Source organism: Microcaecilia unicolor, chromosome 6 (assembly GCF_901765095.1).
Source record: "Microcaecilia unicolor chromosome 6, aMicUni1.1, whole genome shotgun sequence".
In the NCBI taxonomy this organism is placed as follows: domain Eukaryota; kingdom Metazoa; phylum Chordata; class Amphibia; order Gymnophiona; family Siphonopidae; genus Microcaecilia; species Microcaecilia unicolor.
This window is the reverse complement of record NC_044036.1, coordinates 100,524,555-100,551,633: the sequence shown is the minus strand read 5'-3', so window position 1 is coordinate 100,551,633 and position 27,079 is coordinate 100,524,555. Positions and strand designations below refer to the sequence as shown.

Here is a 27,079-nt window from a genome sequence, read left to right as displayed (position 1 = left end):
TCAGCATCCCAAGGACCTCCACAAGATATTTCTTAACCATATTTTCTGTTGCAATCAAAGGAGACCTAGAAAAGTTGAGCAGTCTCAAGTTATGTCTCAGAATTTGATTCTCCAAGTACTCCATATGATGGTGTAAAAAATTCTTGTCTTTAACTAAGGCTGACCCCAACACTTTGGCTTAGAGGACTGCTGGGCAGAAGCTTGTTCCTGGAGCAAAACAACCTCAGACAACATCTTTACATCTTCTGTATTTTTCAGTGTCACTGATTGCTAAGAGAAATGCATATCAAATGCAAGGTCCCGTGGAGGGGCATAATCGAATGGGGCGCCCAAGTTTTCCTGGCGCCGTCCTTGCAGGACGGCGCCGCGAAGGAGCGGGGAAACCCTTATTATTGAAACAAGATGGGCGTCCATCTTTTCTTTCGATAATATGGTCGGGGACACCCAAATCAGCAAATTTAGGTTGACCTTAGAAATGGTCATCCCCAGGACTTGGTTATTTCTGATTTTCGGCGATAATGGAAAGCGAGGACGCCCATCTCAGAAACGACCAAATCCAAGCCATTTGGTCATGGGAGGAGCCAGCATTCGTAGTGCACTGGTCCCACTAACTGAATGGAAAAAACCTTTCCCTTACCGATCCCTTAGTGATTCGGAAAGGAATGGACATGCAAATGAGCTGCTCGCTGTTAGCTCATTTGCACACGATTTCCTTCCCAAGGAGGGGAAACCAGTGCAGAGCAGCCAAGTGTTATGCGTGGCTGCTCTGTACATGCCAAAGACTGCTTCATTCATGCAGACAAGCTGCATGTATAATAGCCGTCTACAACCTTAGAAAAACACAAGTCCAGGTGAAAATGTCCAAGTGCTCGTCAGGGATGTCTTTTTTTTTTTTTTTTTTAAAGAGTATGGGTGAAGGACGTCCTTCACTATGCCTCCGTCCCTGCAATGGCAGTTGAGGACATCCTTCCTATGCCTCCGTCCCTGCGACGGCAGTTGAGAACGTCCTTTCCTGTGACGGCAGTTGAGGATGTCCAAAATGTGGATGTTTCTGTGAGAAGGATGTCCATGCCTTTGCTATGCCTCCGACACCCCCTTTATTTATTTGGATTTTGGATCACAAGTAGCAGCAGTGGGATTTGAACCAGCCACCTCTGGGTTGCAAGACCAGTGCTCTAACCACTAGGCCACTCCTCCACTCCACTCCCTTGAAATTTGACCATCCCTTTGGGGGGGGGGGCAGTTGAGGATGTCCAAAATGTTTGAAAGAAGTACGTCCACGCCTTCGTTATGCCTCCGCTGACACATACATACCTCCCCCCCCAGGGACCTGCATACTGCCCACCTCACAGGGACGGCCAAATTTCTCACAGGAACATCCATATTTTGGCCGTCCTCAACTGCTGTCGCAGGGACGGAGGCACAGGAAGGACGTCCTCAACTGCCATTGCAGGAAAGGCCTAGCGAAGGTCGTCCTTCACCCATACTCTTAAAAAAAAAAAAAAAGACAAAAGTTTTTAAAGTTGTTTATTTCAGGGTGGGAGGTGGTTAGTGACCACTGGGGGAGTCAGGGGAGGTCATCCCCATTTCCCTCTGGTGGTCATCTGGTCATTTAGGGCACATTTTTGTGGCTTGGTCTTAAAAAAAAAAAAAAAAGGACCAAGTAAAGTTGGCCAAGTGTTCGTCAGGGACGCCCTTTTTTTCCATTATAGCTTGAGGATGCCCATCTGTTACACATATCCCAGTCCCGCCTTCGCTACGCCTCTGACACGCCCCCGGGAACTTTGGTCGTCCCCTCGACGGGAAGCAGTTGGGGACGCCCAAAATTGGCTTTCAATTATGCCAATTTGGGTGATCCTGAGAGAAGGATGCCCATCTCCCGATTTGTGTCGAAAGATGGGCACTCTTCTCTTTCGAAAATAAACCTGATAGTGATTCCAAAGTCACAACGGCCGGCTTAGAAAAACCCCAAGATGGACAAGCAGGAATTGCTGGGTTCTTAACCTGAGAAATAGTATGGGTAGGTAAAATATGTGTAGCAGCCTTTTGGACTTCTTCCAGGTACTTGTGACCTGGATTAGTTAGGATACTGGGCTAGATGGAACCATGGGTCTGACCCAGTATGGCTATTTTTATGTTCTTATTAACATAACATAAAAAGCCAATGAACAAAAATAACACCACACAAGGGTGGATAGGGAATATAGATAAAAAGGAGAGAGATGAAGGGTGAGGGTAAGAGGTGAAGCAGTGGCGTAGCCACAGATGGGCCTAGGTGGGCCAGGGCCCACCCACTTAAGGCTCAGGCCCACCCAACAGTAGCACATGTTTAGCAGTAGCTGGTGGGGGATCCCAAGCTGTGCCAGCTGAAGACTTCCCCCTGATGGTAATGAAAATGCTACTTTCCACGATACTGGCACCTGTGAATACTCAGCAGCGCATGCCTGCTGTAGACTACCAAGGTGGAGAGAAGCATTTTCCCAACAGCTGAGATATTTTTTTGGTGGGGGGGGGGGGGGGGGGGGGGGAGAACATTTGGTGCCCACCCGCTTCTTGCCTAGGCCCACCCAAAATCTGTTGTCTGGCTACGCCCCTGAGGTGAAGGGAGTAAGTATCAGTGTGTGCGCAAGAATAAGCATAAATCTAAATTTAAGCTGCTAGATCAGAGATTCAAGAGATTAATGTTCTGGGAAGGACTGTTCAAAATGTCAGGCTTTAACCCCAGCCTTAATTTTGTGATAACAGGCATTCTATGTACAGGGTTCTGGGCAATGAGTTCCAAGAGTGGGGTTTGTATAGCAAAATAAGCTTGCTGAACAAAATGCAAATGAAGCTTTGTGTAAGAAGGACTATCATTACGTTAGCTTGAGAGGAGTTCAGAAGTTGTAATGGGTGATAGAGGTCAGATTAGGATACAGATAGTATGGTAAAGTCGAGAAGTAGGTTCAGTATTAAAATGTATAGGTAAATCAGTGTTGCTCCTTCAAAAGAGGGGTAACATGATCACTCTTCCATGTATTATGAAGTAATTTCACTTTAGTACTTTTGTATTATCTGAATATGTTTGAGGTTTTTATGGGTGATTTCAGTGCTGTGAACTTTATTTTGACTGTGTGTGTAAGATTTGTGCAGAAGGGCTTGAGGGTGTTGAAGTAAACCTTTACTACCCAACTGTCCTGTCAGTAGAATCTAGGAGCTGTATGAGATGTCCAGTGGCCCAAGTCCCAGCTGTGCCCATGTGTCAGAGGGAAGAGTACAGCAGGGGTGTTATATCTCCAATGTTTTGATATATATATATTTTGCTGTAATCAAAGCCTCAGCTCTTTTTATGAGAGCTTGTTACCTTGGACTATATTAAGTTTAATAAATTTTACAAAAGTTGTTATGAGATTTAGCATTGATAAGTAGATTGATAAGAGAACACACATTTCAGTTATGTACAGATGTTTACCATTGCTAAAGCCGGGAAAGTTTTTCCTTGCTGTATTGTCAGAAACAAGAAGCAGCTAACAGTATATCTGCCACTAGTTGATCTGTAGTAGCAATAGCTGTTCTTGGCAGTGATTCCCATCCTCTCATCCATAAAATTGGCATAAAATTTGATCTACCATAACCAGATCAGATGAGATATCTGGAAAGTAATCCCCCAAGAAAAGAAAACCCAAACTTTGTATCCCATAAAGGTAAACTGCATGAAATTGGTTTATATCTTTTTTTTTCCCCCAGGGAGAGATGGGTAGGGGATTCAGCAGTCCTTTTTTTTTCCTGTTTTATTTGTGAAAAGTTGCCTCAAAGATATTTCAGATGTTTTGCAACATTTTATCAAATAATCCAGTTGATTTTGGGATAAACAGCCACATGCATAATTTTCCTAGAACTAAAAAGCTTGTTTTTTCTGAGAAAAGTGTAGGAACATGCTACTTGATCAGGGAGGAGGCACCATAGTAATCTATTTAATCTATAGTAATCTTTTTAATTTTTTATATTATTAAAAAAACTTTGGTTTAAAATTTATGCTCTGAACTTGCAATGGTAAAATTACACACAAGTAGTATAAAGAAGAGATTTAACAAGACATACATTAGTGTTTTTCAGTGTATCACATACATTATTATGTATCTGCACTATGCCACAGATACAGATGGCATGGCATGTATATTGACTTTTCTTTTCTATTCATTTTAATACTATTTAAGTACAATGATAGAAATAGAATATTCTGTGGTATTAAATATTGAATCTTCATATAAATCTTCATGTTGGCACGTCATTCAGTGAACGTTAACTTAGATTTTAATACAAAAATATTGGCCTGCTTATAGCATTATATTAGTGCTAAGGGACTAGATTCTTGCTACCCATGGTCCTGCCTCTATGGCATCATACTGAGTTTAGTTCTTTAACTGATACAGATATGAAACTTGATGGCAACCTTGCTAACCACAGAAGGCCAAATTATTAAAGTGGGTTTTCTGCTCGATCTGAAGGTTTTGAAGTGTGAAAGCAATGCTGCAGCTCTTAAGCTTGTTCATACTGAGCCATAAGCCCTGCCTAAAACATTGGTTTTTGTGACTAGCAGGGTGTCTGTGTGTATCATTGTCTGGCATGCTTTATACAAAATGTTGTTTTCATAGTTGTTGTGGGGGAGGGAGGTTTTTAATCTTCTCTATATTCATAGCAGCTCAGTTTTACAATGAACATCTGTATTGCAATCATTTAATGCTGATCTCATAAAATCTGTGAAAGTCAGGACTTTACAACTGTACTAGAGTATATTGCTTCAGCCCCTGAAACCTCTCCTCTTTGGTCCCAGGTCCAAAATAAAATGCTCACTTTCCTTGCCATATCAGTTTAGAAATTCCTGGAGAGATGCAGATATTTGTAGCAACGTAATTTCAAAAAAACATATATTCGTCTAAAATGGAGGTATGCCTTAAATTCATTCTGACTTCAACTTTTAAGTGTCTCCTCAGTAAATTTAAATAACATAAGGGAATGAGGTGTGCAGGCAGATGTGCTTCACTGATGATGGGAGAAGGGGGCAGGACTTAGGAGAGAAGCTCATATATATTTTTTCATAACAAACATAGTTGTCGGAATGGGGAGGGGGCCACAGGGGCCCCACCAAAATTTTCCTGCAGCTGACTCTTCTCCTACCTGCAGAGTGATGGGAGCTCATTTTTTTGCCGCTGGTGCTTTGCCTGTCTTTGGCGGCAGGCACCACTTGTTGATTAGTCAGAAACAACTTCTTCCTGTTGCTTTGCAGGCCATTTAAAAATGCAGGGCAAGTAGGAGGAGGCTCATTTTGGGCATAGGGCTGAGAGACAAGGTTATTTATGGGAATGGGAAAAGAGGGACTGTGAGTTGACAAGGGAGCAGGTGGGAGATGGTAGGTAAGGCTTGGAGATGAATCATATGGGGGCAGGTGGGAGAAAGGTATGATTTAAGGATTGAGAGAAAGTGGCTGGGGCTGACAGGGCTGGTGTTTTAAGATTCCAAGGCCCAGGGTAGAAATTTGTGAGGGGGCTCCAAAGCCTTGACACCAGTCTGTATCTCCTGTGTCTTCAAACAGGCTTGGGACCCACGGTAAAACTAGAGGACATGGATTGTGGTTGCAGGGTGGTAGACTTAGGAGTAATGTCAGGAAATTATTTTTCACAGAGAGAGTGGTCGAAGCCTGGAATGCTTTCCTGAGGGAGGTGGTAGAGTCAAAAACGATGACAGAATTCAAAATGGCGTGGGATGAGCACAGAGGATCTTTAATTAGAAAATGGATGCTATAAAGAAAACCTAAACTTAAATGGCTGTATGTGTGTGGATGTGTTGAGTGATGCTTAAATGTGAACTCCAGCTGTGATGAACTAGGGCTGGTGCCAGGCAGATTTGTACAGTCTGTGTCCTGTATATGGCGATCCAGTTTAGGATGGGGTGGAAAGGGCTTCAACAGCAACTTCAGCAGCTGGAACCTGAGGGCAGTGCTGGGCAGACTTTTATGGTCTGTGTCCTTCAAATAACAAGACAGGCTGGAATGGGCTTTGAAAGGAACTCCAGTAGTGAGAATGTTAAGAACAGGGCTGGGCGAACTTCTATGGTCTGTGTCCCAGAAATGCCAAAGAAAGACCATGATCAATTATTTTACATCTCATTCATTGGTGATTTAATCATGAATTGATAATGAATGTGACAGTTGGGCAGACAGGATGGATGGTTCAGGTCTTTATCTGCTGTCACTTACTATGTTACAGTAGCATGGGGGGTTCAGGACAATTTTCCTGTTTCCCATGCTGGCAGACGTGGTGCCAGAAAGGGTATGATGTTGGGGGTAAATGTCAGAAAGGGTCTGATGCTTGGACTGGGAAAAGGGGTGAGGGGCATCCTGAGCACACACATCTGAACTTCAGTTACTTCTTTTTTAGCTGTCTGGAGTCTCAGGTTTTTCATTTCATTATTTTGTCCATGTATAAGTTTCTAATCTGTAGTTTTCTCCCTGTATCAGTTTCCATGCTTCTTTCGATCCATTTAAGCTTTTAGATGCTTCTTTTGTGAAATTAATTAGTGCACACTAACCATGGACATCTACTACTACTACTATAAATCATTTCTATAGCGCTACCAGTCGTACGCAGCGCTTCACAATTGAACATGAAAAAGAAAAGACAGTCTCTGCTCAAAAGAGCTTACAATCTAAATCAGGACAGACAGACAGGACCAATAAGGATAAGGGTAGGACAGACAGAAGGACACATATACATCGATGTTGGATTTCTCTTAGACCAACAAAGAAATCAAAGTTATATTTTAAGTTCTCCAGGTAAGATAACAAGGACTAGATCATATCCTGGCTGTGTGGTTAACAGGTGTTCAGTTCAATGGGATTCAAGTCTGATAAACAGTAACTATGGAAAAGAAGAAGGGAAACTCAGATGATGAACTGTTCTGGTAAAGGATTCTCACTCTTGTGTTCTTATCACTCTGACAAGGTGTGCAGCAGCAGAATTTACAAATCCGTAGGACCCTAACAGGGGTCACAATGTGAAAACTTCTGCTATGACTTCTGGAATTTGGCAGAAACCGCAGATACATTTTACATAGGTCAAAGTTCCTGTCCACCTGAGCTGTATATGAGTTGGTGACCTAGAGGTAAAAGCTCTGAAAGGTTGTGATCGTTATCTTGAGCTTGTTGAGGGGACTGACAGTCAGATATAATTACAAAAAGTATGTATTGTGCAGTAAGACTGAATGAGGATAAAGCATAGCACTTGCACAATTCATTGTTTGGAGGTGCCCAGTGATGATGTGCAGTTCATCTCCAATGTGTACATTATTCAACATAATTTTCGTATGAACCTTAATAGCAATAATTCTGAAATTCTTCTCTGTTAATATGATTGCCATAATATTCCTATGCACCTTATCTGTTATATATACTCTGATTCTCTTTTCCATCAGTGTGATTGTAGTTGTATTAGCCTGCAAATAGGTGGGAAAATGTGGGATATAAATGCAGCAAAATAAATAAATTCGACTAGCAGTGCCTTTAAAATAACCATCTTTATGCCAGAGTCCTTACACTAAATTAACACTCCAGTAAAAAACAGATAAGTGATATTGATCCCATTCTATTAAAAGGTGAGGACTCAGACATTTGAGATTTAATATACAATGGTATATATGTATATCCATTTGGGGGCTTTTGGCAGGGGTGGGGACTTAAAGTAGCACTTCAACCTTTTCATCTGATTTCAGATTAGAAGATATTTTTTTCACAAATGTGTATATGCTTTTTTATAAGTAACTTAAAATCATCTGTTTGCTGGCCTACTAGAAAGCAACAGAAGTGCATGACTACAGGATTTCTCAGGGTGTATACATGCTGGCATTAACCTCTGGAAGTTTTGTAAACCGCCACGATGATTCTTTGATTGGCGGTATATCAAATCATGCAAATACATAAATAGTAGGAGCAAAACCTTCCTTGCATGTACCAAATTTTGAATTGCAGAGCTATTTGATTTTTATTCTATAGCTTTACAGGGCTGTACTTCTGTAATTTGCATTTCATTCTAGTGCACTACTTGTAGTGCTTGAAATGCTCCTTTAAACAAATTGTCAAAACACAACAGTCTAAAGGGATTTAGAATAAGCATGCCTATTAATTGTTGGAAATTTCCGAGGCTCCCAGTTGCTCAAAATATAGATGCTGATTTCCAGAGCCTAGCAAAGAGTGGTTTGGTGCTCTTTGGCCTCAGTGAAAAGTAGGTAAAGCATCTGTGACTAGCAGTGTCCCTCGTTTGAAGGAAAAGCAAGGACCAGGGTGGACTCAATATCAACAGGCCAGTAAGGGGGGGGGGGGGGGGGGGGGGGAGGTATGCTGAGCACTCCTGAACCTCACAGTTGCTTCTTTATAACTTGTACATGCTTCTTTATAAGCAAGGGGTGGAGGAGCAGTAGCAGCTGCTGTGTGCAGTGTTCACATATTTCAAAAGCAATTGGCATGTACCTGCATTGCTGTCAGCCTCTTGGCTTTGCTCCCATTTAGAGCAGAAGATGGGGAAAATAGAGGACAGAGGAGATTTGAGTGGTTAAGTAAGAGAAGGTATATAGGGAGAAAGAGAAGTTATATGGCGGGGAGGGGAAGGAGATTCCATCTTCTCTGCCTGGTTCCTAAAAATGTCTGCTGGTATATAAAAATTTTAAGTATTTTGCCAGTTTTGTATGCATGAATATGTATCTGCCCTCTTGGGGTGTGGGTAACCCCTATGGGGTGCACAAAAATAACAAGAAATCATAAAATACCAGGATCCTGGTAGAATGGAGAAGACAAAACATCCTAAAGCCTTTGCTTCAATGGCACTCCTTTCTCCCCAAAGCACTCAAAAGCTATACTCCCTGCAAAAATAAAAAAAAAATATATACAACAAAGACAGAAGCAAAAGGGTAAAAGCAATAATACAAGTCCCAACTATTTTTGTCTCAAGTCCCTTGGATCTTGAGCAGAATTCTTGTCTAAGCTCTTCACTTAATAATCCTTTTCTGGGGCCTGATTGGATTCTTCTTTTTTTCGTTGTCTCAAGTGTTTCAGGTTGGGTACTCCAGACGATTGTGCAGGAAAATAGTTCTCTCAAACACTTTATGTACAGAAAAATAATAATAATAATAAAAATAAAAATAAAGCAAGTGAATACAAAATCTAGAAGCAAACCAGCTGGTATAAAGATTTTTTTCCTAAACTAATATAAAAAGTCTTAATAGAATTTAGAAACAGTACAGCATCAGCTTGTTCTCATACAATATATACATTAACCACCCAAACTTAAGCACATGATTGGGTGTGCAGTTATAGAATAGGTATTGTTACACGTGTAACTTAATTGTATTTGCTAACCGCTCTGAAAGGTCCCTCAAGGGTGGTATATCAAATCATATTAAACTTAAAACTTGTTATAGAGTAGGAACTGTTACACACATAAGATAATTAACTAATTGGCAAATAATTGGTGATAACTATCAGTAATTGCCAGTAACAAACTAATTTGCAGTTATGTGAATAGCAGATTTATGCCCCTATTCTGTAAACAGTGTGCCTAACTTCTCTCACACACTAATTCTTACTGTTACTCATGACTTATAGTCCGCAAATACCACCTACGGTTTCACTGCGGATCACAGTACTAAGAGACTGACCAAATAAGCCAGGAAGCTACACAAATTCATTATTGTAAAAAACACAGCACTCACAGACGAAATTCCACTAACTAATTAACTACAGTATGCTTTGGAAAAAATGAAAAGTTTTCAAAGATTTATGAAATATCTCATAACTAGCAATAAATGCCCGTTTCTGTAAGAAATGAAATGGGCGCTAACAAGGTTCCCTTCCCCTCCCCCTCCCTCTCCCGTCATCGGCATACAGGGACAGAAGAGGAAACCTGTGAGGTGTTGCGTTCACGTTGTCATCTGTCCCTCGCACTGTCTGACATTCAGTGTGTGTGGCTGGCTGCGTCGCCCCCGAAGCAGTTTTGTGCATTTGTGCTGCGCCGGTGTTGGGCGCCATCTTCGTTTCGTCGCATTGGTGAAAATCGGTGTGGGCGTAGCGTCCTGACATTCCTGTTCGGCGCCATTCGCATTGCAGAAAATCGCGACGTCATCACGTTCCTGTTCGGCACCATCTTGAAAATCGCTCTGGCCGCGACGTCATAACGTTGGACGCGAGGGCGTCACCACCATGGAGAGGCTTTACCACCATGAATCCACTAACCCTTCACAGAAGTGGCTGGAGCTTGGGGCCTCAATAGAACGTTGAGGTAGGGAATTATGTCTGGAAGGGGCGTGGCTGAGGGTGGGTGTATGAGTGAGTGGGGCTGACAGGGTACAGCAGTCCAGGGCTTCAGTGGTTCCCTGCCACACTGTGAACTTCAGAATTGGAGGTGAGAATTATTAATATAGATTATTAAGAACACGAATATCTAATGGTAATGAATTCCATACCGCTACTACTTGTTATTAGATAGAAGAATCAAAAAAATTTTTTTCAGTTTGCAAAAACTGATTAAAAGTTCTACCTGCCACTAGATTATTTAACAGAATAGTCAAATTACATAAATATGATGGTGCCATTTCATTTAAGATTTTTAAGTTTAAACTGTGTTTGAGCTGGAACTGGTAGCCAATGCAGTTCTTTAAACAACTTTCCGATTCAGACTTGCTTGCTGAATATATTAATCTGGCTGCTGTGTTCTGAACTAATTGAACCCATTTGATGTGTGATTTTGAACATCCATTATAAAACAGTAATCGAGCATTGACAAAATGAGTGACTGAACTATAATTCTGAATTTGTCAGGCTCAAAGAAGCTATGAACTGACCTGGGCTTCCTCAAAATATGAAAAGATTGACATCATAGGTTTAACATGTACATTGAAAGTGAGCATTCCACATATTTCTAGGCCCAATATCTCTGAACAAAATTCAAATTGAAAAGAATTGTATCCAATAACAAATTGTAGAGTATAATGAAGAGGATTCCAATTCTCAAGCCATAAGAAACTTCATTTTATCAGAATTCAGTTTTAAACGATGGAAAGTAATCCAGTTCTCGATCAATATTTGGTGCACAACTCTGCCATTATAGAATATACTAGCTTAGTACCCAACTTTTTAGGGCCCATTAATAGAATTGCCCCCTAAAGGTATACATATCTGAATCAGGTGCCTAACATGTTTCAGTGTTGAACCTGCCTCAGGGGACTTAATTTTAATACAGGTGATGCCAGGATGTACTGAGCTATTGTGCCATGTTTGTCTCACCCACTGGTGCCCCTAGCCCCACCTGCTTTGCCACCCTCAATATGAGGAAGCATGGTCTGGGAGCAATTTTTGCTCCCCTCCATATTTGTGCTCTGTGTGGCCACACCACTTGCACAAATATGTAATGGAAATTTTATACAAAGTGGCAAAACCTACAGGTAAAGGAGAAGAAGATTTAGGAATAAGAATAACAAGTAAGGCAATAATAATTTGGACGTCCTTGCGACAGTCTGCACTTGGAGATGTCCAAAATCGGGTTTCGATTATACTGATTTGGATGTCTCTGGGAAATGGACGTCCATCTTCCGATTTATGTCGTAAGATGGACGTCCATCTCTTTCAAAAATGAGCCTGAGAGTGTCTTTGAATAGAACTGTGCTGGCCAGCCTCATAATGGTGCTCTTGCACCCTGCACAATGGACAATAAATTAATTCTTAAGCAGCCCTGATCTTCACTGTTATTAACTTGTGTTGGCTCAATCCTGCTTGTTGAAGGAAAAACAAAACATTGTTGCTCATCTGTAACAGATGTTTTAACTAGACAGCAGGATTGATCGGGCACACAATGCATTCCACCTCTCCAAGAGTTGCTTCAGTTGATGAGCTATGGAACTAATTGAGATGCTGAGGAGACCATTGCTGTAAACGGAAATTCTGTGCATGCTCAGAACTTTATACTAAGTTCTGAGCTCTGGGAGAGATGTTCTGTTCCGGCAATGTGCAGTGATGTCATCTATTTGTGTGCCTGATCACTCTTGATGTCTGTGTAATACACCAGGTGAGCAACAAAGCTCAGTCATACATTCTGAAAAGAATTGTTTTTTTTTTAAACTACTTAATTTGAAATTTTGTGTGAACAAATTTGTAACGAAATTTGTGTTACAACAAAATTGTCCTCACAAAATTTTACATGTAAATAATGGAATATTGAGGCCCTGAAATTAGTATTAGGTTTTGTAAACATTGTACAAGTATGTAAATCATAATTTGATAAGACTAGGGTAGTGGAATCAGCAATCAGAGATGTGTTTGTGGTGACTGTGTATTAGTAGTCCACTCACTAGAAGACATCCAGGTTTATTGTAGATAGCTTACAAAGGCACAAGATCTTCTGGCTCACTGTCTACCTGAAAAAGACGACAAGAGTTCATATACTAGCCAGATTCATCTAAGCCCTTCGTGAAGCTTATAGCTTTTATTAAAGGAACTCAAATTAATGCAACTGATAAATTCTGTTATTTTGGAAACATTCGTTCTAATGCTGTCAGTGATGTCTTTGAGATGATGAAACATGTTGCTAAGGGATGCTCTTCCTCTGGCAGACTGTAGTTATCTATGGGATGAGAAAGGGTTCAGACTTGACTTGAGCAGTTCTAACAGCACTTTCTGAAACCTGTCTGCAGTGGAAGGTGGAAAGACAGATATATCCAACAAAGGCGGCTTTGAAAAGTGCAAGATTTCTAGGGTGGAAGGAAGGGTGGTGAAAACTGTTTCATTTGGCACGCTGTATTTTAAGGAATTTCCAAATCTGTATTCATCTAACTGAAAAAGGGGGCTCAGATCAAAGTGAAGACTTCTTCAAATTCAAGGACACCCTTAAACACAACCTTAGATTTCAGTAGTTGGGATGACATGACTTTGGATGAGGGGCAGGGTTGGATAGAGGTAGCATTGTCACATGGCTTCTCAAAACCTGGAAACCAAATAAAAACAATAGAAAGGCTTGCTCTGCTGGTTCATCTGTAAGTTTCACCCATGTCGCCAGTGGTCTCACTTGTGGGTGAAGGATTGGTTATATCAGGCCTTGACAAATTTTCATTACCCACTGCAGCTCCTTGTGACTCTGGGCAAGTCACGTAACCCTTCACTGCCTCAGGTACAAAAATGTGTAAACTACTTTGACTGTAACTACAGAAAGGCGGTATATCAAGTCCTATCCCCTATCCCTTTTAAATCAAGGAGCCATCCCAAAAACTTAGGAGCCAGTGTCTAAGACTTCTCTTGTTTCTCCTTTTTCACCCATCCAACATTGTCCCCAGTGAAGGTTAGGGGACAGGGAATCTCCTCCAAGATTAGCAGTAGCTCTTTTAGAAATTGACTTAATAAGATTTTTTTGTTTCCTATTTTGTGCCTGTGCACAAAAAACTTTAGTAAATCAGTTCCTTAAGGTGCTACTGGTAATCAACTGCAAAGTCAATAAGTCTCCCTTCCCAAAGCATACTGTCAGCTATGTGACAGGACCCTTTCCATAGGGAAGGGAAATGGGACTTGATATACCGCCTTTCTGAGGTTTTTGCAACTACATTCAAAGCAGTTTACATATATTCAGGTACTTATTTTGTACCAGGGGCAATGGAGGGTTAAATGACTTGCCCAGAGTCACAAGGAACTACAGTGGGAATCGAACTCAGTTCCCCAGGATCAAAGTCCACTGCACTAACCACTAGGCTACTCCTCCACATAGGTGAAGTACATAAGTACATAAGTAGTGCCATACTGGGAAAGACCAAAGGTCCATCTAGCCCAGCATCCTGTCACCGACAGTGGCCAATCCAGGTCAAGGGCACCTGGCACGCTCCCCAAACGTAAAAACATTCCAGACAAGTTATACCTAAAAATGAGGAATTTTTCCAGTCCATTTAATAGCGGTCTATGGACTTGTCCTTTAGGAATCTATCTAACCCCTTTTTAAACTCCGTCAAGCTAACCGCCCGTACCACGTTCTCCGGCAATGAATTCCAGAGTCTAATTACACGTTGGGTGAAGAAAAATTTTCTCCGATTCGTTTTAAATTTACCACACTGTAGCTTCAACTCATGCCCTCTAGTCCTAGTATTTTTGGATAGCGTGAACAGTCGCTTCACATCCACCCGATCCATTCCACTCATTATTTTATACACTTCTATCATATCTCCCCTCAGCCGTCTCTTCTCCAAGCTGAAAAGCCCTAGCCTTCTCAGCCTCTCTTCATAGGAAAGTCGTCCCATCCCCACTATCATTTTCGTCGCCCTTCGCTGTACCTTTTCCAATTCTACTATATCTTTTTTGAGATACGGAGACCAGTACTGAACACAATACTCCAGGTGCGGTCGCACCATGGAGCGATACAACGGCATTATAACATCCGCACACCTGGACTCCATACCCTTCTTAATAACACCCAACATTCTATTCGCTTTCCTAGCCACAGCAGCACACTGAGCAGAAGGTTTCAGCGTATCATCGACGACGACACCCAGATCCCTTTCTTGATCCGTAACTCCTAACGCGGAACCTTGCAAGACGTAGCTATAATTCGGGTTCCTCTTACCCACATGCATCACTTTGCACTTGTCAACATTGAACTTCATCTGCCACTTGCACGCCCATTCTCCCAGTCTCGCAAGGTCCTCCTGTAATCGTTCACATTCCTCCTGCGACTTGACGACCCTGAATAATTTTGTGTCATCGGCGAATTTAATTACCTCACTAGTTATTCCCATCTCTAGGTCATTTATAAATACATTAAAAAGCAACGGACCCAGCACAGACCCAGCACATAGGTGAAGCAAAGAGTCAATTGCCTCTTTGTTTCACCTATCATCATAGCCTGGGTCCCCATTAGTTTCTGTTTCTTACCCCCGTCCCACAGCCTTCACCCAATTTGTTCATCTCTCTCATACCCCCATTCCCACAGCCTTCACCCCAGTCTGTCTGTCTCTCCTCTCATACCCCCAGTCAAGCTTTCACCCAATCTGTCTCTCCTCTCATACCCCCAGTCAAGCTTTCACCCAATCTGTCTGTCTCTCTCATACCTTCCCCCCCCCCCCATGCACACAGCCTTCACCTGTTTGTTTGTTTGTTTCTCTCTTTTATAACCCCTCCCCCCCCCACACACACAGACACACACATAGCCTTCATAGCATTCAGAAGGAATGGATCCTCAGAAGCTTAGCCGAGATTGGGTGGCAGAGCCGGTGGTGGGAGGCGGGGCTGGTGGTTGGGAGGCCGGGCTAGTGCTGGGCAGACTTCTACGGTCTGTGCCCTGAAAATGGCAATTCAAATCAAGGTAAAATATACACAAAAAGACTGGATGGACTGTGCAGGTCTTTTTCTGCCGTCATCTACTATATCTGGCTCTTGCCTTTTTGTTTGCGGCTCAAACTGCTTCTCTCCACCCTCCATATGATTGGGCTCTGCATATGCTAGAGTTGTGAGGTGCAGGAAGTTGGGGAAGTCTCGTAAGACTGCCAAATATGCAGAGCCCAATTGCTGTGCAGAGCCCAGAGAAGCAGTTGGGCCAGCGCTGCAGAAGGAAAAACAATACCTCTTGTGGGTATGAAATCCTGGGTGCTAGGATGCTGTCTGTAGGTGCCCGGGATTTGTCGAGCCCTGGGTTATATCCTATCATATAGCAGACACAAAACTTTTAGTGGGAGGGAACTGCTGAAAATTCTTAGATTATTGATGGGAGACTCCATCAAGAATGGCATTTCAGCATGAATGCTGTCTGTTCTTCTGTTGTCAAAGTATATTTTCATACTATATGCATATACCACTGTGGTTACCTTTTTTTCCCCTCTTTGTTTACAGTACCAGTGCAGATTAATTTTTCCACCACTATTTCCTATTAATGATATATGCTTGTGTTACATTCAAAGCTTGGTCATTTCTTACTACATTATTCTCTCTGCCTGTTTTCTGCCTTTTGTTGGTTTTGCTCTTTCCTATCTTATTTGAAATTTGGTGGTGTTTTCTTAATTTCCTACTTTTTGACTTATTTTGTATACTGCTTCATTGACCTTTTTACTAAAGGTGGTATATTAAGTGCCTAATAAACCATAAGCTATTACTATAGAGCAGTGATTCTCAATCCAGTCAGGACACACCGCTGTATACAAGTCCATCTTATGCACATTCATTATGGATATTCTGGAAACAAGTTTGATTGGATATGTCCCAAGGACTGGATTTCAGTAACTGCTTCCATAAAATATTGTGTCAGATCTACTACTTGGCAAGGGGATGTACAAGTTGTATGATGAAATATCAGTTAATGATTTTGAATTGGCCTTAAAAGTAGGGGTCCAAGGAAACAACAGGACAGATGACGTGTAAGATCCAAGATGGTGACGAAAAGAAGCAGATTACAATAAGGTTTCATTCAAATCTTTATTCTTGTGAGGTCAGAATCATTGCTGCTAGATTGCTATGTGAGGCTGCCATCTTTTGGACAGAGTTTCTCTGATCCAAGGTGGTGAGGTGTTTGCACACCACTTGCTATTCCTAGCCCTGACGCAGCCCCTGTGTGGGCGAAACATAGTGTTGGGATTGTTTGGATTTATTTTTGGATCTTAAAAGTAAAGGAACAACTATAGACGCCGGGCCGTTGGCGTCTCTGCATTGTGGGCCTTGTTCCTGCAAGCTCCGCCTGAGCCACTTGCCACTTGGCTTAGTCACCGGACCAGACCGGGGTCGTCTTCTACATTGCCTGTCCAGGCTGCTGCGCGTTGGCAGCTGCTTCGCGTTGAAAAGTCTTTTCGAGTTTGGCTGCACATTGCTGGGGACTTGCTTCTTTTTGAGTCGCTGGATCCAGCTGATGTCGTCTGCCTCCGGTGACCTCTTCCGCTCTTCAGGCCGCATACTGCTGCTTCTTCTGTACCTCACCTGCGCTTCCTGGGTATTCCTACAGTTCCCAATTATGGATTGCCTTGCCGAGAGCTGTTCAAGCCACTCTGATCCGTCTCAGCATCTGGTCTTCCACAGTCCATTTTAGACCCTTTTACCCTTTCCCTTTTATTTCCTACCCTGTTCCTTTTACCCTATCCAATGTAATTGTAAGCCACTTTGAGTCTGCTTAATGTGGAAAAAAGTGGGGTATAAATGTTCATAAATAAATAAATAGAAGCCAAGTATGGGTGGCTACAGCTGGCAAAGCTTTAACTATTTCTAGTCCAGGATTTGCATATTGTAAGCTCGCTCCTCCTTAACTCATCCGTCGCGGCTCCAAAAATCACAAACAAATTCAGGTACAGTTCAATTAAAAAAAAACCACAAAGAAAACTGTTCAGGGGATAGGAAGAGAGTCTCTCGTTTGGTCTGGCTTTTTATTCAAGTCCCAGCCCTCAACACTTTTACTCTCTTCAAGCCGGGCGATACACAGCCCAGGCTTCAGCAGCTACTTCCCCTCTAGCTCTTAGAAGAGGAAAATTTGCCACAAAAAACAAATCAATGATACAGTCCCGTGTTTCTCGGCTGCTTCCCCTCTCCCTCTCCTGGAGAGTTGTAGTAAAAAAAACACCCCCCCACCTTAAACTTCTGGCCTGTTCTCTCTTCACAGGTAAGTGGCTCTTGTGAAACAAAAAACCATGAGCCGCAGCCCAGTCCTTCTTTAGCTTTTCAAACACGTAACAAGTCCTTCACGCCGTACCTCTCTCTCTCTCTCGCTCTGGCTCTGCGCGGGAACAAAGCCAAGGGCCTCCACCCTCTTGGTCAGTCACACTCTCACCTGACCTCCTCCCGCTTGGACCCACTTTGGCATCCGTTATCTCCCGGGCTTTCGCTGAGCCAGCGCTGAAAAGTCCATCGGCTCTTCCTGGGCGTTCTCCGGTTCAGTCAGTTCCATAGGGCATGGGTCCGCCTCCTCCTCCCCCTTTTCAGGAGCCCAGTCCATATTCTCTTCACCCCGCCCTTCCCTCAGCTGCCTCCCCTTTTCTTCATTAAGGATCTTTTGTATCTTTTCTTTCTCCGCCCACTTGTCCCACCACCTCCTCCACCAGGTTGGAGCCTCGGCCTTACTCCTTTCCCTGCAGCCCTCCTCTGGTGACTCTCGGGAATGCACGTACCCTCTCCCACCACTGGGTTCCTTTAGTGCATGTTGGGATTTGTAGTCTCTTTCTCTCCTTTTCTCTTCTTGTCCCCTAGACTGTTCCACCTCCTCTTTACATACCCCCCCTCTTAAGCTTCCTCCCACCCCTTCTTCCTCCTTCTTCTCTCTCTCCTCATCTACCCGGGACAGGGCATCAACATTTCCTAAACATCGCCCTGGGCGGTGCTCCACGGAATATTGGAATGGCTGCAAAGCTAAGTAGCATCGCATCAGTCTCCCATTATTATTCTTCATCGTATTCAGCCATTTCAATGGAGCATGGTCTGTTACCAGCTTAAATTTTCTCCCTTCTAAATAGACCCTACACTCCAGCACTGCCCATCGTATGGCCAAACACTCCTTTTCTATGGTGGAGTAATGATCCTCATGAGGAAGGAGCTTCCGGCTTAAATAAAGCACCGGATGCTCCTCCCCATCATACTCCTGGGACATAACGGCCCCTAACCCCCTTCCCGAAGCATCGGTTTGAAGGACAAAGGGTTTCTCGAAGTCCACTGCCTTCAATACCGGTTCTTGGCACAAGGCCCTCTGCATCTGTTCAAAGGCCCTCAACTCCTCCCCTCCCCATCTCAAGTGGTCAGGATTCTTCCCTCGCAACATGTCAGTTAGGGGGGCGGCTATGACGGAAAAATGAGGGATGAACCTGCGGTAATACCCCACCATCCCTAGAAATCTACGCAATTGTTTCTTGGTGTTGGGTCGGGGAAACTCCTGGATGCCCTGGACCTTGTTTAATAAGGGTCGCACCTCTCCCCGGCCCACATTATACCCCAAATACTTCACCCGGTACTGAGCAAAATAACATTTTTTTGGGTTTAAGGTAAGCCCTGCCTTCCTAAAAGCCTGCAGAACCGCCTCCACCTGCTTTAAATGGTCATTCCAGCTTGCACTATGTACTACCACATCATCCATATACGCTGCCGCGTAGGCCTGATGTGGTCGGAGAACCCTGTCCAGCAGCCTCTGACAGCTCGCCGCCGCCGAATTCAGGCCAAAGGGCAATCTTTTAAACTGGTACAGGCCTATGGGAGTGCTAAAAGCCGTCTTAGCTTGAGCTCCTTGAGTAAGAGGAATCTGCCAATACTCCTTTGTCAAGTCCAGGGTAGTGAGATATTGAGCGGATCCTAGCCTGTCCACCAGCTCCTCAACATAGGGCATAGGATATGCGTCTGTTTGAGAAATGGTGTTAAGCTGGCGGAAATCAATGCAGAATCTCCACTCCCCTTCAGGTTTTGGCACTAACACCACTGGACTTGACCAGGGGCTATTTGACTCTTCAATTACCCCGAAATCTAACATTTCCTGCACCTGTTTTATAACCTCTCTCTTTTTCAAGGGGGAAAGCCTATATGGTTTCTGCCTAACCACCTTACCCCTTTCTGTTATAATGTCGTGCTCCATGAGGTGAGTATTTCCCGGACATGCCGTTAGCACATCATCAAACCCCTTCAGGAGCCTTCTTATTTCCTTTTTTTGTGTCTGGGTCAACCGGGGATTAATCCCTGGCTCCCCGGGCTTGAAAATTTCCCTTATTTGTGGGCCCAACTCCTCTCCTTCCTTTTCCTCTACCCCGGTCTGCCACCCCACTCTTGCTACCCAGAGTTTCATCCGGTTCACATGGAAGGTTTGGACCCGACCCTTCTCGTTCGCCACTTCATATGTGAGGGGCCCTAGCCTCCTCTTCACCACCCAGGGACCCTTCCACCTAGAGGCAAACTTATGAGGATCCTCAGAGATTAGGATAAGGACCCTATCTCCTACTACAAACTCCCTCTCTCGGGTACCTTTATCATAATATTCCTTTTGTAAGTGTTGGCTCTGTTCTAGCCTATCCTGGGAATATTCCTGTAACTTATCCAATCTGGCCCTTAGATCCTGTAGATATTCTACCACGGACTGACCGGGCATTTCCGGAGGTACCCAGTATTCCTGCAATATATCTAAAATTCCCCTGGGTCTCCGGCCAAACATTAGTTCGTAAGGAGAAACTCCTAATGAGTCCTGCACCTTCTCCCTATATGCATATAGCACGAAGGGTAACAGTTGGTCCCAACCTGTCCTATCTTCGCCTAGCGCTTTTTTTAACATCCCCTTTAAGGTTCTATTAAAACGTTCCACCATCCCATTCGTTTGAGGATGGTAGGCCGCTGTCCGAATATGCTGTATCCCAAAAGCCTCCCATACTTGTCTTAAGGTGCCTGACATGAAGTTGGATCCCCTGTCCGTTAAAACCTCTCGGGGGAACCCTACCTCACAAAAGATTTTTATCAATTCCCTGGCAATGCCCTTCGCTGATATGCTCCTTAACGGTATGGCCCAGGGATACCTAGTGGCCATGTCCATGACTACCAAAACATAGAGGAAGCCTCTCTGCGATTTTGTTACCGGACCAATAACATCCATTGCTATTCTCCTCACTGGTTGTTCCACCCTGGGCAGGGGCCTTAGAGGTGCCTTAGGTGGGAGCCGGTCGGCCACCTTTTGGCAATTTGGGCAAGACTTGCAATACTTCTCCACCTCCCCATAAACTCCAGGCCAATAAAATCGCGCCAGTATCTGAGTCAGGGTAGCCTGGGAGCCCTTATGCCCCCCCAACGGATGGTCATGAGCCAGTCTTACCACTAGAGCCCGAAAAGCCTGGGGAACTACTAGCTGCCTCCCTCCTTCAGAGTTCTCCCAATTTGGCACCCTACGATATAACAGGTCCTCTTCCACCAGGAACCCCGGAGCCTCAATGCCCTCCCCTTGTCGTGCCCCCTCTCCCAGGCATATTCTAAAGTAGGGTCAGCCGCCTGCTCCCTATGAAACTGGGGAAACTGCTCCTTCAATTCTTTAGGGGCCGCCGGCAGGTAGCTTTCTTTTTGCACCTGCTCCAATGCCCCCCGTCTACCCCTCTGCTCCCTTTTCTTCGAAGCTCTATCCCTCCTCACTTTCCCAGGCTCCCCTAAGACCTCTCCCTGAAACGGAAAAATACCTCCTATTCCCTCTTCCTCCGCCTCGGGGTCCCGTTGCGCCTGAGCACGGGTAGTTACTAACACTCTTTTTTTTTCCATACAGTCTGCAAATGGAGGCCAGTCTCTTCCCAAAATCACCTCCTGGGGCAACCTGGGCAGAACAGCCAGGGCTATCTCTACCTCTCCTGTGGGCCCCTTTAAGTTAACTCTATGGAGGGTATAACGATTACTGGCCCCATGTATACATTGAATGGCCACTGCTCCTTCATAGGTATCCTTACCTCCTGTCCTCCTCTTCCTTATTTGCTCCCATAAGCTCCTAGATATCATGGACTGGTCGGCCCCAGAGTCTAACATGGCTTCAATGGGTAAACCCTCTACCTCTATCTTGGCAGTATACCGTGGCCTAAACCCATGGGCCACCTGGGAGATCCATCCCTCGCGCCCTGGGCAATCCTTCTTGAAGTGCCCTATTTTCCCACACTCATAACACCCCGTTCCCTCGTAAGAGGTGGCTTTTTTTTTATGGCCTTCTAGCCCTACTGGCCTTTTTCCAACCCAACTTGTACCGGCCTTCCCTTTCTGGGGGTCATTCTTAAGGCCAGGAACTGTGGGGCCCCAGCCTTCTTGAGATCGGGTGACTCTCGGGAATGCACGTACCCTCTCCCACCACTGGGTTCCTTTAGTGCATGTTGGGATTTGTAGTCTCTTTCTCTCCTTTTCTCTTCTTGTCCCCTAGACCGTTCCACCTCCTCTTTACAATATGTAGGTAGAGCTGTTGGACAACATATGCATTAACTTTAATTTTTCTCCTTTTACTTCTGCTTATTTCTTTCTTCTGTGCTGAATGCATAAAGCACTTTCTCTAGCATCTATAGGAAAGAAATTTTCTTGGAATTTTAATTGTATGTGTTGTTTGTTTTTGAAGATGCCTATTGGTTTCAATAAAAGTAAATAACAATACACTTTTAATTTAAATATTAGTCTTGTAAGAGGCCAATGTGCTACTGTACAAAAATTCCCATATGTGAAATAAAAGGGACCACATTCATAATCCAGTGTTACACTTGATTTTGAGGATACTTTTTAGCACTTGCCTGCTAGCTTGAAGATAAGATGACCCTCTCTTTAATATTAATGTACTCTGACTGTAGTACTCAGTTCCTTTGCCTCTGATTAATGCTGTCTGTCAATTATTTACAGATCCAGTGGTGCTGTGGAAGTTCCCGGAGGACTTTGGAGACCAGGTTGGAAACATGAGATTAACTATTTTATGTTAGAATTAAAAAAAAAAAAAAAAAATCCCCTTCCCAGTCATCTGTGGAAAGGCAGATGCTAATGATATCAGTAAAGAAGTCTTCAACTGACGGATTGGTAATTAGAATATATCCGTGACCAGAATATTTGTAGCTGTAGTTTGAAAGGATACTATACCATAATATATATGTATATATTTTTTTTCTTACACCAATTACACTTTTTAAAATCTCTCTCTTTTGGTTTTGGTTAAATTGCTTGTTTGTGGTTATCCAGCCATTTTCAGTGGCTCTTAACTGGTTATTGTCACTGAAAATGACTTGTTAGTGCTGAATTTAACCCTTTAGTGTCCAGTGTTCCTGTAATAAGCCATATGGGAACAGATTGATGGGAGCATTGGACACTAAAGGATTAAGTGTGACTAACTCATGGGTGTTCAATTGGCATAGGCAGATTAAGTGCTGATATTCAGCCCCTTACTGCATAAGTAAACTGCTTAAATTGGGCCACATAAATAGCCTATCCTTAAGCAGTTTGGCTTATGCAGTGAAGGGGTGAATATTGACTTAACCAGCTATATGTGAGCCGACTCAACCCTCCTTCCCCTCCCGGATATTCAATGCCGAACTCCCCCCCCCCCCCCCCCCCCCCCCGGATATTCAGTACCGAAGCCCAGACAGTGCCTGGCATTGAATATCAGAGAATAACAGCGGTGATGGTCAGCAAAATGCTCACTGCTGCAAATGTAAGTGCAATTAAAGGTTTAACAGCACTTTGTAAGAACATGCTATAAGCTTCTAGCTCTTTTCCTCTGATGGCTGGGATATGTTTCTCTTCAAGATTGCTGTTAAAGGGGTATGTTTTCTAAGGCACGTTAGTGTTTTTAATGCGCCTATAAGTTAAGGTGTGTTAAACACTAATGCGCCAATACATTCCTATAGTTGTATTAGTGTGTGATGCGCGTTAGCGTTCTAACATGTGTTAAAAACGCTAACGCACCTATAGTGCGCCTTTTGTTAACACAAGCAAAAGTGTGTAGTTTACTGTAGAGTAATATATGGTTTGCTTGGTTTGAAAATTCAATTTGACAAACATATTATCTATTCTGTAGAGAGAATGGATAAAATATTTTTTTCTCTCAACAATCAAGCTGTGGAATTTGTTGCTTGAGTATGTAGTCAAGACAACAAGCCTAGCTGAATTTAGCAGGGGTTTAACAGGTTCCTAGTGGAAAAGTTCATAAATAGCTATTACCTAGGTAGACATTGGAAATCTATTGTTTGTCCTTGGGGGTAAGCAACAAGGAAAGGATCTAAAGGAATCTACTCTTTGGGATCTGTTGAGGATATCATAAGTACATAAGTATTGCCATACTGGGACAGACCAAAGGTCCATCAAGCCCAGGATCCTGTTTCCAACAGTGGCCAATCCAGGTCACAAATACCTGGCAAGATCCAAAAAAGTACAAAACATTTTATACTGCTTATCCCAGAAATAGTGGATTTTCCCCAAGTCCAACTTAATAATGGTCTATGGACTTTTCCTTTAGGAAGCCATCCAAACCTTTTAAAAACTCTGCTAAGTTAACCGCCTTTACCACATTCTCTGGCAACGAATTCCAGAGTTTAATTACACATTGAGTGAAGAAACATTTTCTCCGATTCGTTTTAAATTTACTACTTTGTAGCTTCATCGCATGCCCCCTAGTCCTAGTATTTTTGGAAAGCATAAAACAGACGCTTCACATCTACCCATTCCATGGGAACAGAGTTCAGAAGGCATGGGAGACAACATAGCCAGTTGCCTAGCATTTTCTTTGGGTTAAGCTAATTCATTAACTGGCGAGCTGTTAACTTTCCTACTCCATTTTTAATGAGGAACTGAATGAAATGCATTGTTTCATCTTTTCCTTCCATACCTCATATACAGTTCAAAGTTTAATTTTGCAAGGTCTGAAATTATATTTTGGTTAGAACTGTTCCGGTTCTTGTCTTAGAAGGAACTACCTTGATGCCTTTTTTTCCTTCCAGGATTCTCATGCTGTAGGCCTCTGTATTGCACTGGATATGTTGTTGGTTTCCACAGATCTAGGTAAAGTCTGTCTGTAAAGGTAGCAATCATGTGGTATTGTCAGGGTCGTCGTCTGCGACATCCGTGCCTTGCTTGTCAGTGTCCTGTTCCTCCTCTTAAACCTTCTAAAGTTATCTGCAGTTCTAGGCAGTGACCTGTGGGGTCACTGTAGAGTGGTGGAGACAAAACTGCTGATGTCAGCACTGAGCACTTCATATGCTGGCTTCTGAGTGTGCTCAGTGTTCTGGCAATTATCCTTGATTTAGCCCAGGCCTGCTTGGGGCTCTGTTAGTTCCAACTTCTGTTTCTTTGCGAGGCCGTGGCCTGAAACTTTGCCTACAGCTTCTCCTTATGTTGTGTTCCAGTGGAAGTCTGCCTCCAAGCCTTGTAGTCCTGAGATGTAAAGCTTTGCTACAGCTTTCTCCTTATGTTGTGTTCCAGTAGAAGTCTGCTTTCAAGCCTGGTAGTCCTGAGGAGTAAAAGCTTTGTCTACAGCTTTCACCTTATGCTGTGTTCATGTGAATCTTACTTTCAAGCCTGGTAGTCCTGAGGAGTAAAAGCTTTGCCTAGAGCTTTCACCTTATGCTGTGTTCCTGTGAAGCCTGCTTTCAAGCCTGGTAGTCCTGAGGAGTAAAAGCTTTGCCTTCAGCTTTCACCTTTGCTTTGGTCCAGTGAAGCCCGCCTGCCAAGCCTGTGAGTCCAGAGCCTTCCGTGCCTCTACTGAGTTTCCTGTCACCCACCGTGAGTCCTTGGTCGCTGTATGTAGTGAGTGGCTTTGTGCTGTGTTTGGGACTGTGTGGGCTGGATGACAGGGAGTGCTGCAGGTGCAGCAGCTGAGACCACAACTTGAGGCATCTCTGGATGAGGGAGCGGTGCTTGGAGTGTGGAGGGGTCCACATGGGCGGTTCCTGGCCCTCAGGTGTTGTGCAGGGCCATTTAGTCTTCTACCTTGGGAGCATCAGCTCAAGTTTGGCTTCTTCACCTTGCTTGGCTTGGGAGTGTCAGCACAGGCTTTGTTGCTTTATCTTGCCTGCCTTGGGAGCATTTGGCTCGGGCGCCTCAGTGACTGTTTGCTCACAGAAGACTAGAGATGTCACCAAAGACAAGCAGAGTGTCTCGCTCTTGCCTCTACCTGCGGTGCAGGTCCTCAAGAGACTCTTTCTTTTTCCTTTGTTTTGCTTCTGCTCCACTTTGCTTTTGAGGGAGCTTGCTGCAGTTGTTCAGCGGCTCATCTGAGTGTTACTGACAGAATGAACCCTTTTCTTAACCACTAGTGGTGTTACCTTTGTCAGCCAAGTATTGCCTGTTTGTCTTTGTCCCGCTAGGGTGGGCCTTTTGCCTAGTCTATTGTGTTCTACTATATGTTTGCATTGCTCTGTTAGTATTGAGATGTGTAGCTAGGCTGCTTATGTTTGATTTCCCTATACGGCTAGGCTGTTCTACTTTACCTTTACTGTATACTTTATGCTTTGCATTGTGTCTGCTAGTATTGAGATGCACAGCTAGGCTGCTTATGTTTGACTTCCCTATACAACTAGGCTGTTCTACTTTACCTTATTCTATGTTTTATGTTTACCTTGCTTCAGCTAGGTTAGACTGTATAGCTAGGCTGCCTGTTTTCCTTTCTGTGCTGTTTGGCTACCCGTTTAGCCTTGGGTTTTCTGCTACTAATAAAGCTGCCTCAGTTCATCTCCACTTGTGGTCCAGTCCAGTTCTTGGGAGTACTTTTAGTTCTGAAGGAACTCGGTCTACCCAGAGGTGGTTGAGTGATTCTCATGCGGCCACCTCTGGGCCAGGGCTCACAAATGTCACAGGCATCTGTCAAATAATGTGGCCTGTATCAGGCTGCCTTTTTCATTTATTCATTATAATCTGCCTATCTTCTACAATCCAAAGCAGAGGGCAATTAACATAAACAATATGTTTAATGTTTTATTGTTGGTAGCTGTTGTAATCTATATGGATGAGTTATCAAATGCAGACAGATAAAGGGGTTTTAGAACTGAGGTCTTGGATTAGAAGTCAACTACAGCCACTGTTATCCCTGAATTTTCTGTGATTGCAGGTCTGGATTTGAATGCAGGAGGGCTTCAGGATGAGGCTCGAGGCCTGAAATAGAAAGTGATGACTACCTGAGTCTTTTCAGGTTGCTGATCTGTGGGGGAAAAGACATATTTTGAAGGGGGGAGGGGAAAGAGGAGCATTTATTCAGTGTCAAGTAACTACAGTAACTAGATTTGTGCAGAAATTAATTCACAACCAGAAATTAGAGAAGATTGTGAACTGGTAATAGATCATAACATGAAATTAAACCCAGAAAAAAAACAAAGAGATTCTGTTCATTAGGAAGGAATCTGATGCTCTTGTACCCAAGAAACAAATGATGAATGCTCCAATACATTGGACTACATCTCTGAAAACTACTAGGGGTAATTTTAGATGATGATTTTCTTTCAAAGATCATATTACATTTATCTCTTTTAAAAAAAAATAAAAAAGTGTCTGTAAGATGCTCTTGATTTGTTCCTTGTTTGTTTTCTTTGGAAGTTTTAAGAGTGATTTTTTTCTCAGGCCTGTTAATAATATGGATTACTGTAATTTGCTCTTATCAGGGATCTGAAA

At 43.4% G+C, this 27,079-nt stretch overlaps 1 protein-coding gene across 5 annotated transcripts in view; it reads left to right on the top strand.

Moving 5' to 3' along the window:
- DENND1B (DENN domain containing 1B) overlaps positions 1 to 27,079 on the top strand; it is a 537,680-nt gene that overhangs the window by 89,478 nt on the left and 421,123 nt on the right. For all 5 annotated transcript variants that reach the window (XM_030206247.1, XM_030206246.1, XM_030206245.1 and 2 more), the window contains exon 3: positions 22,334 to 22,377. In XM_030206247.1, coding sequence (XP_030062107.1) covers positions 22,334 to 22,377 — 44 coding nt within the window. The remainder of the gene's footprint in view (positions 1 to 22,333; positions 22,378 to 27,079) is intronic.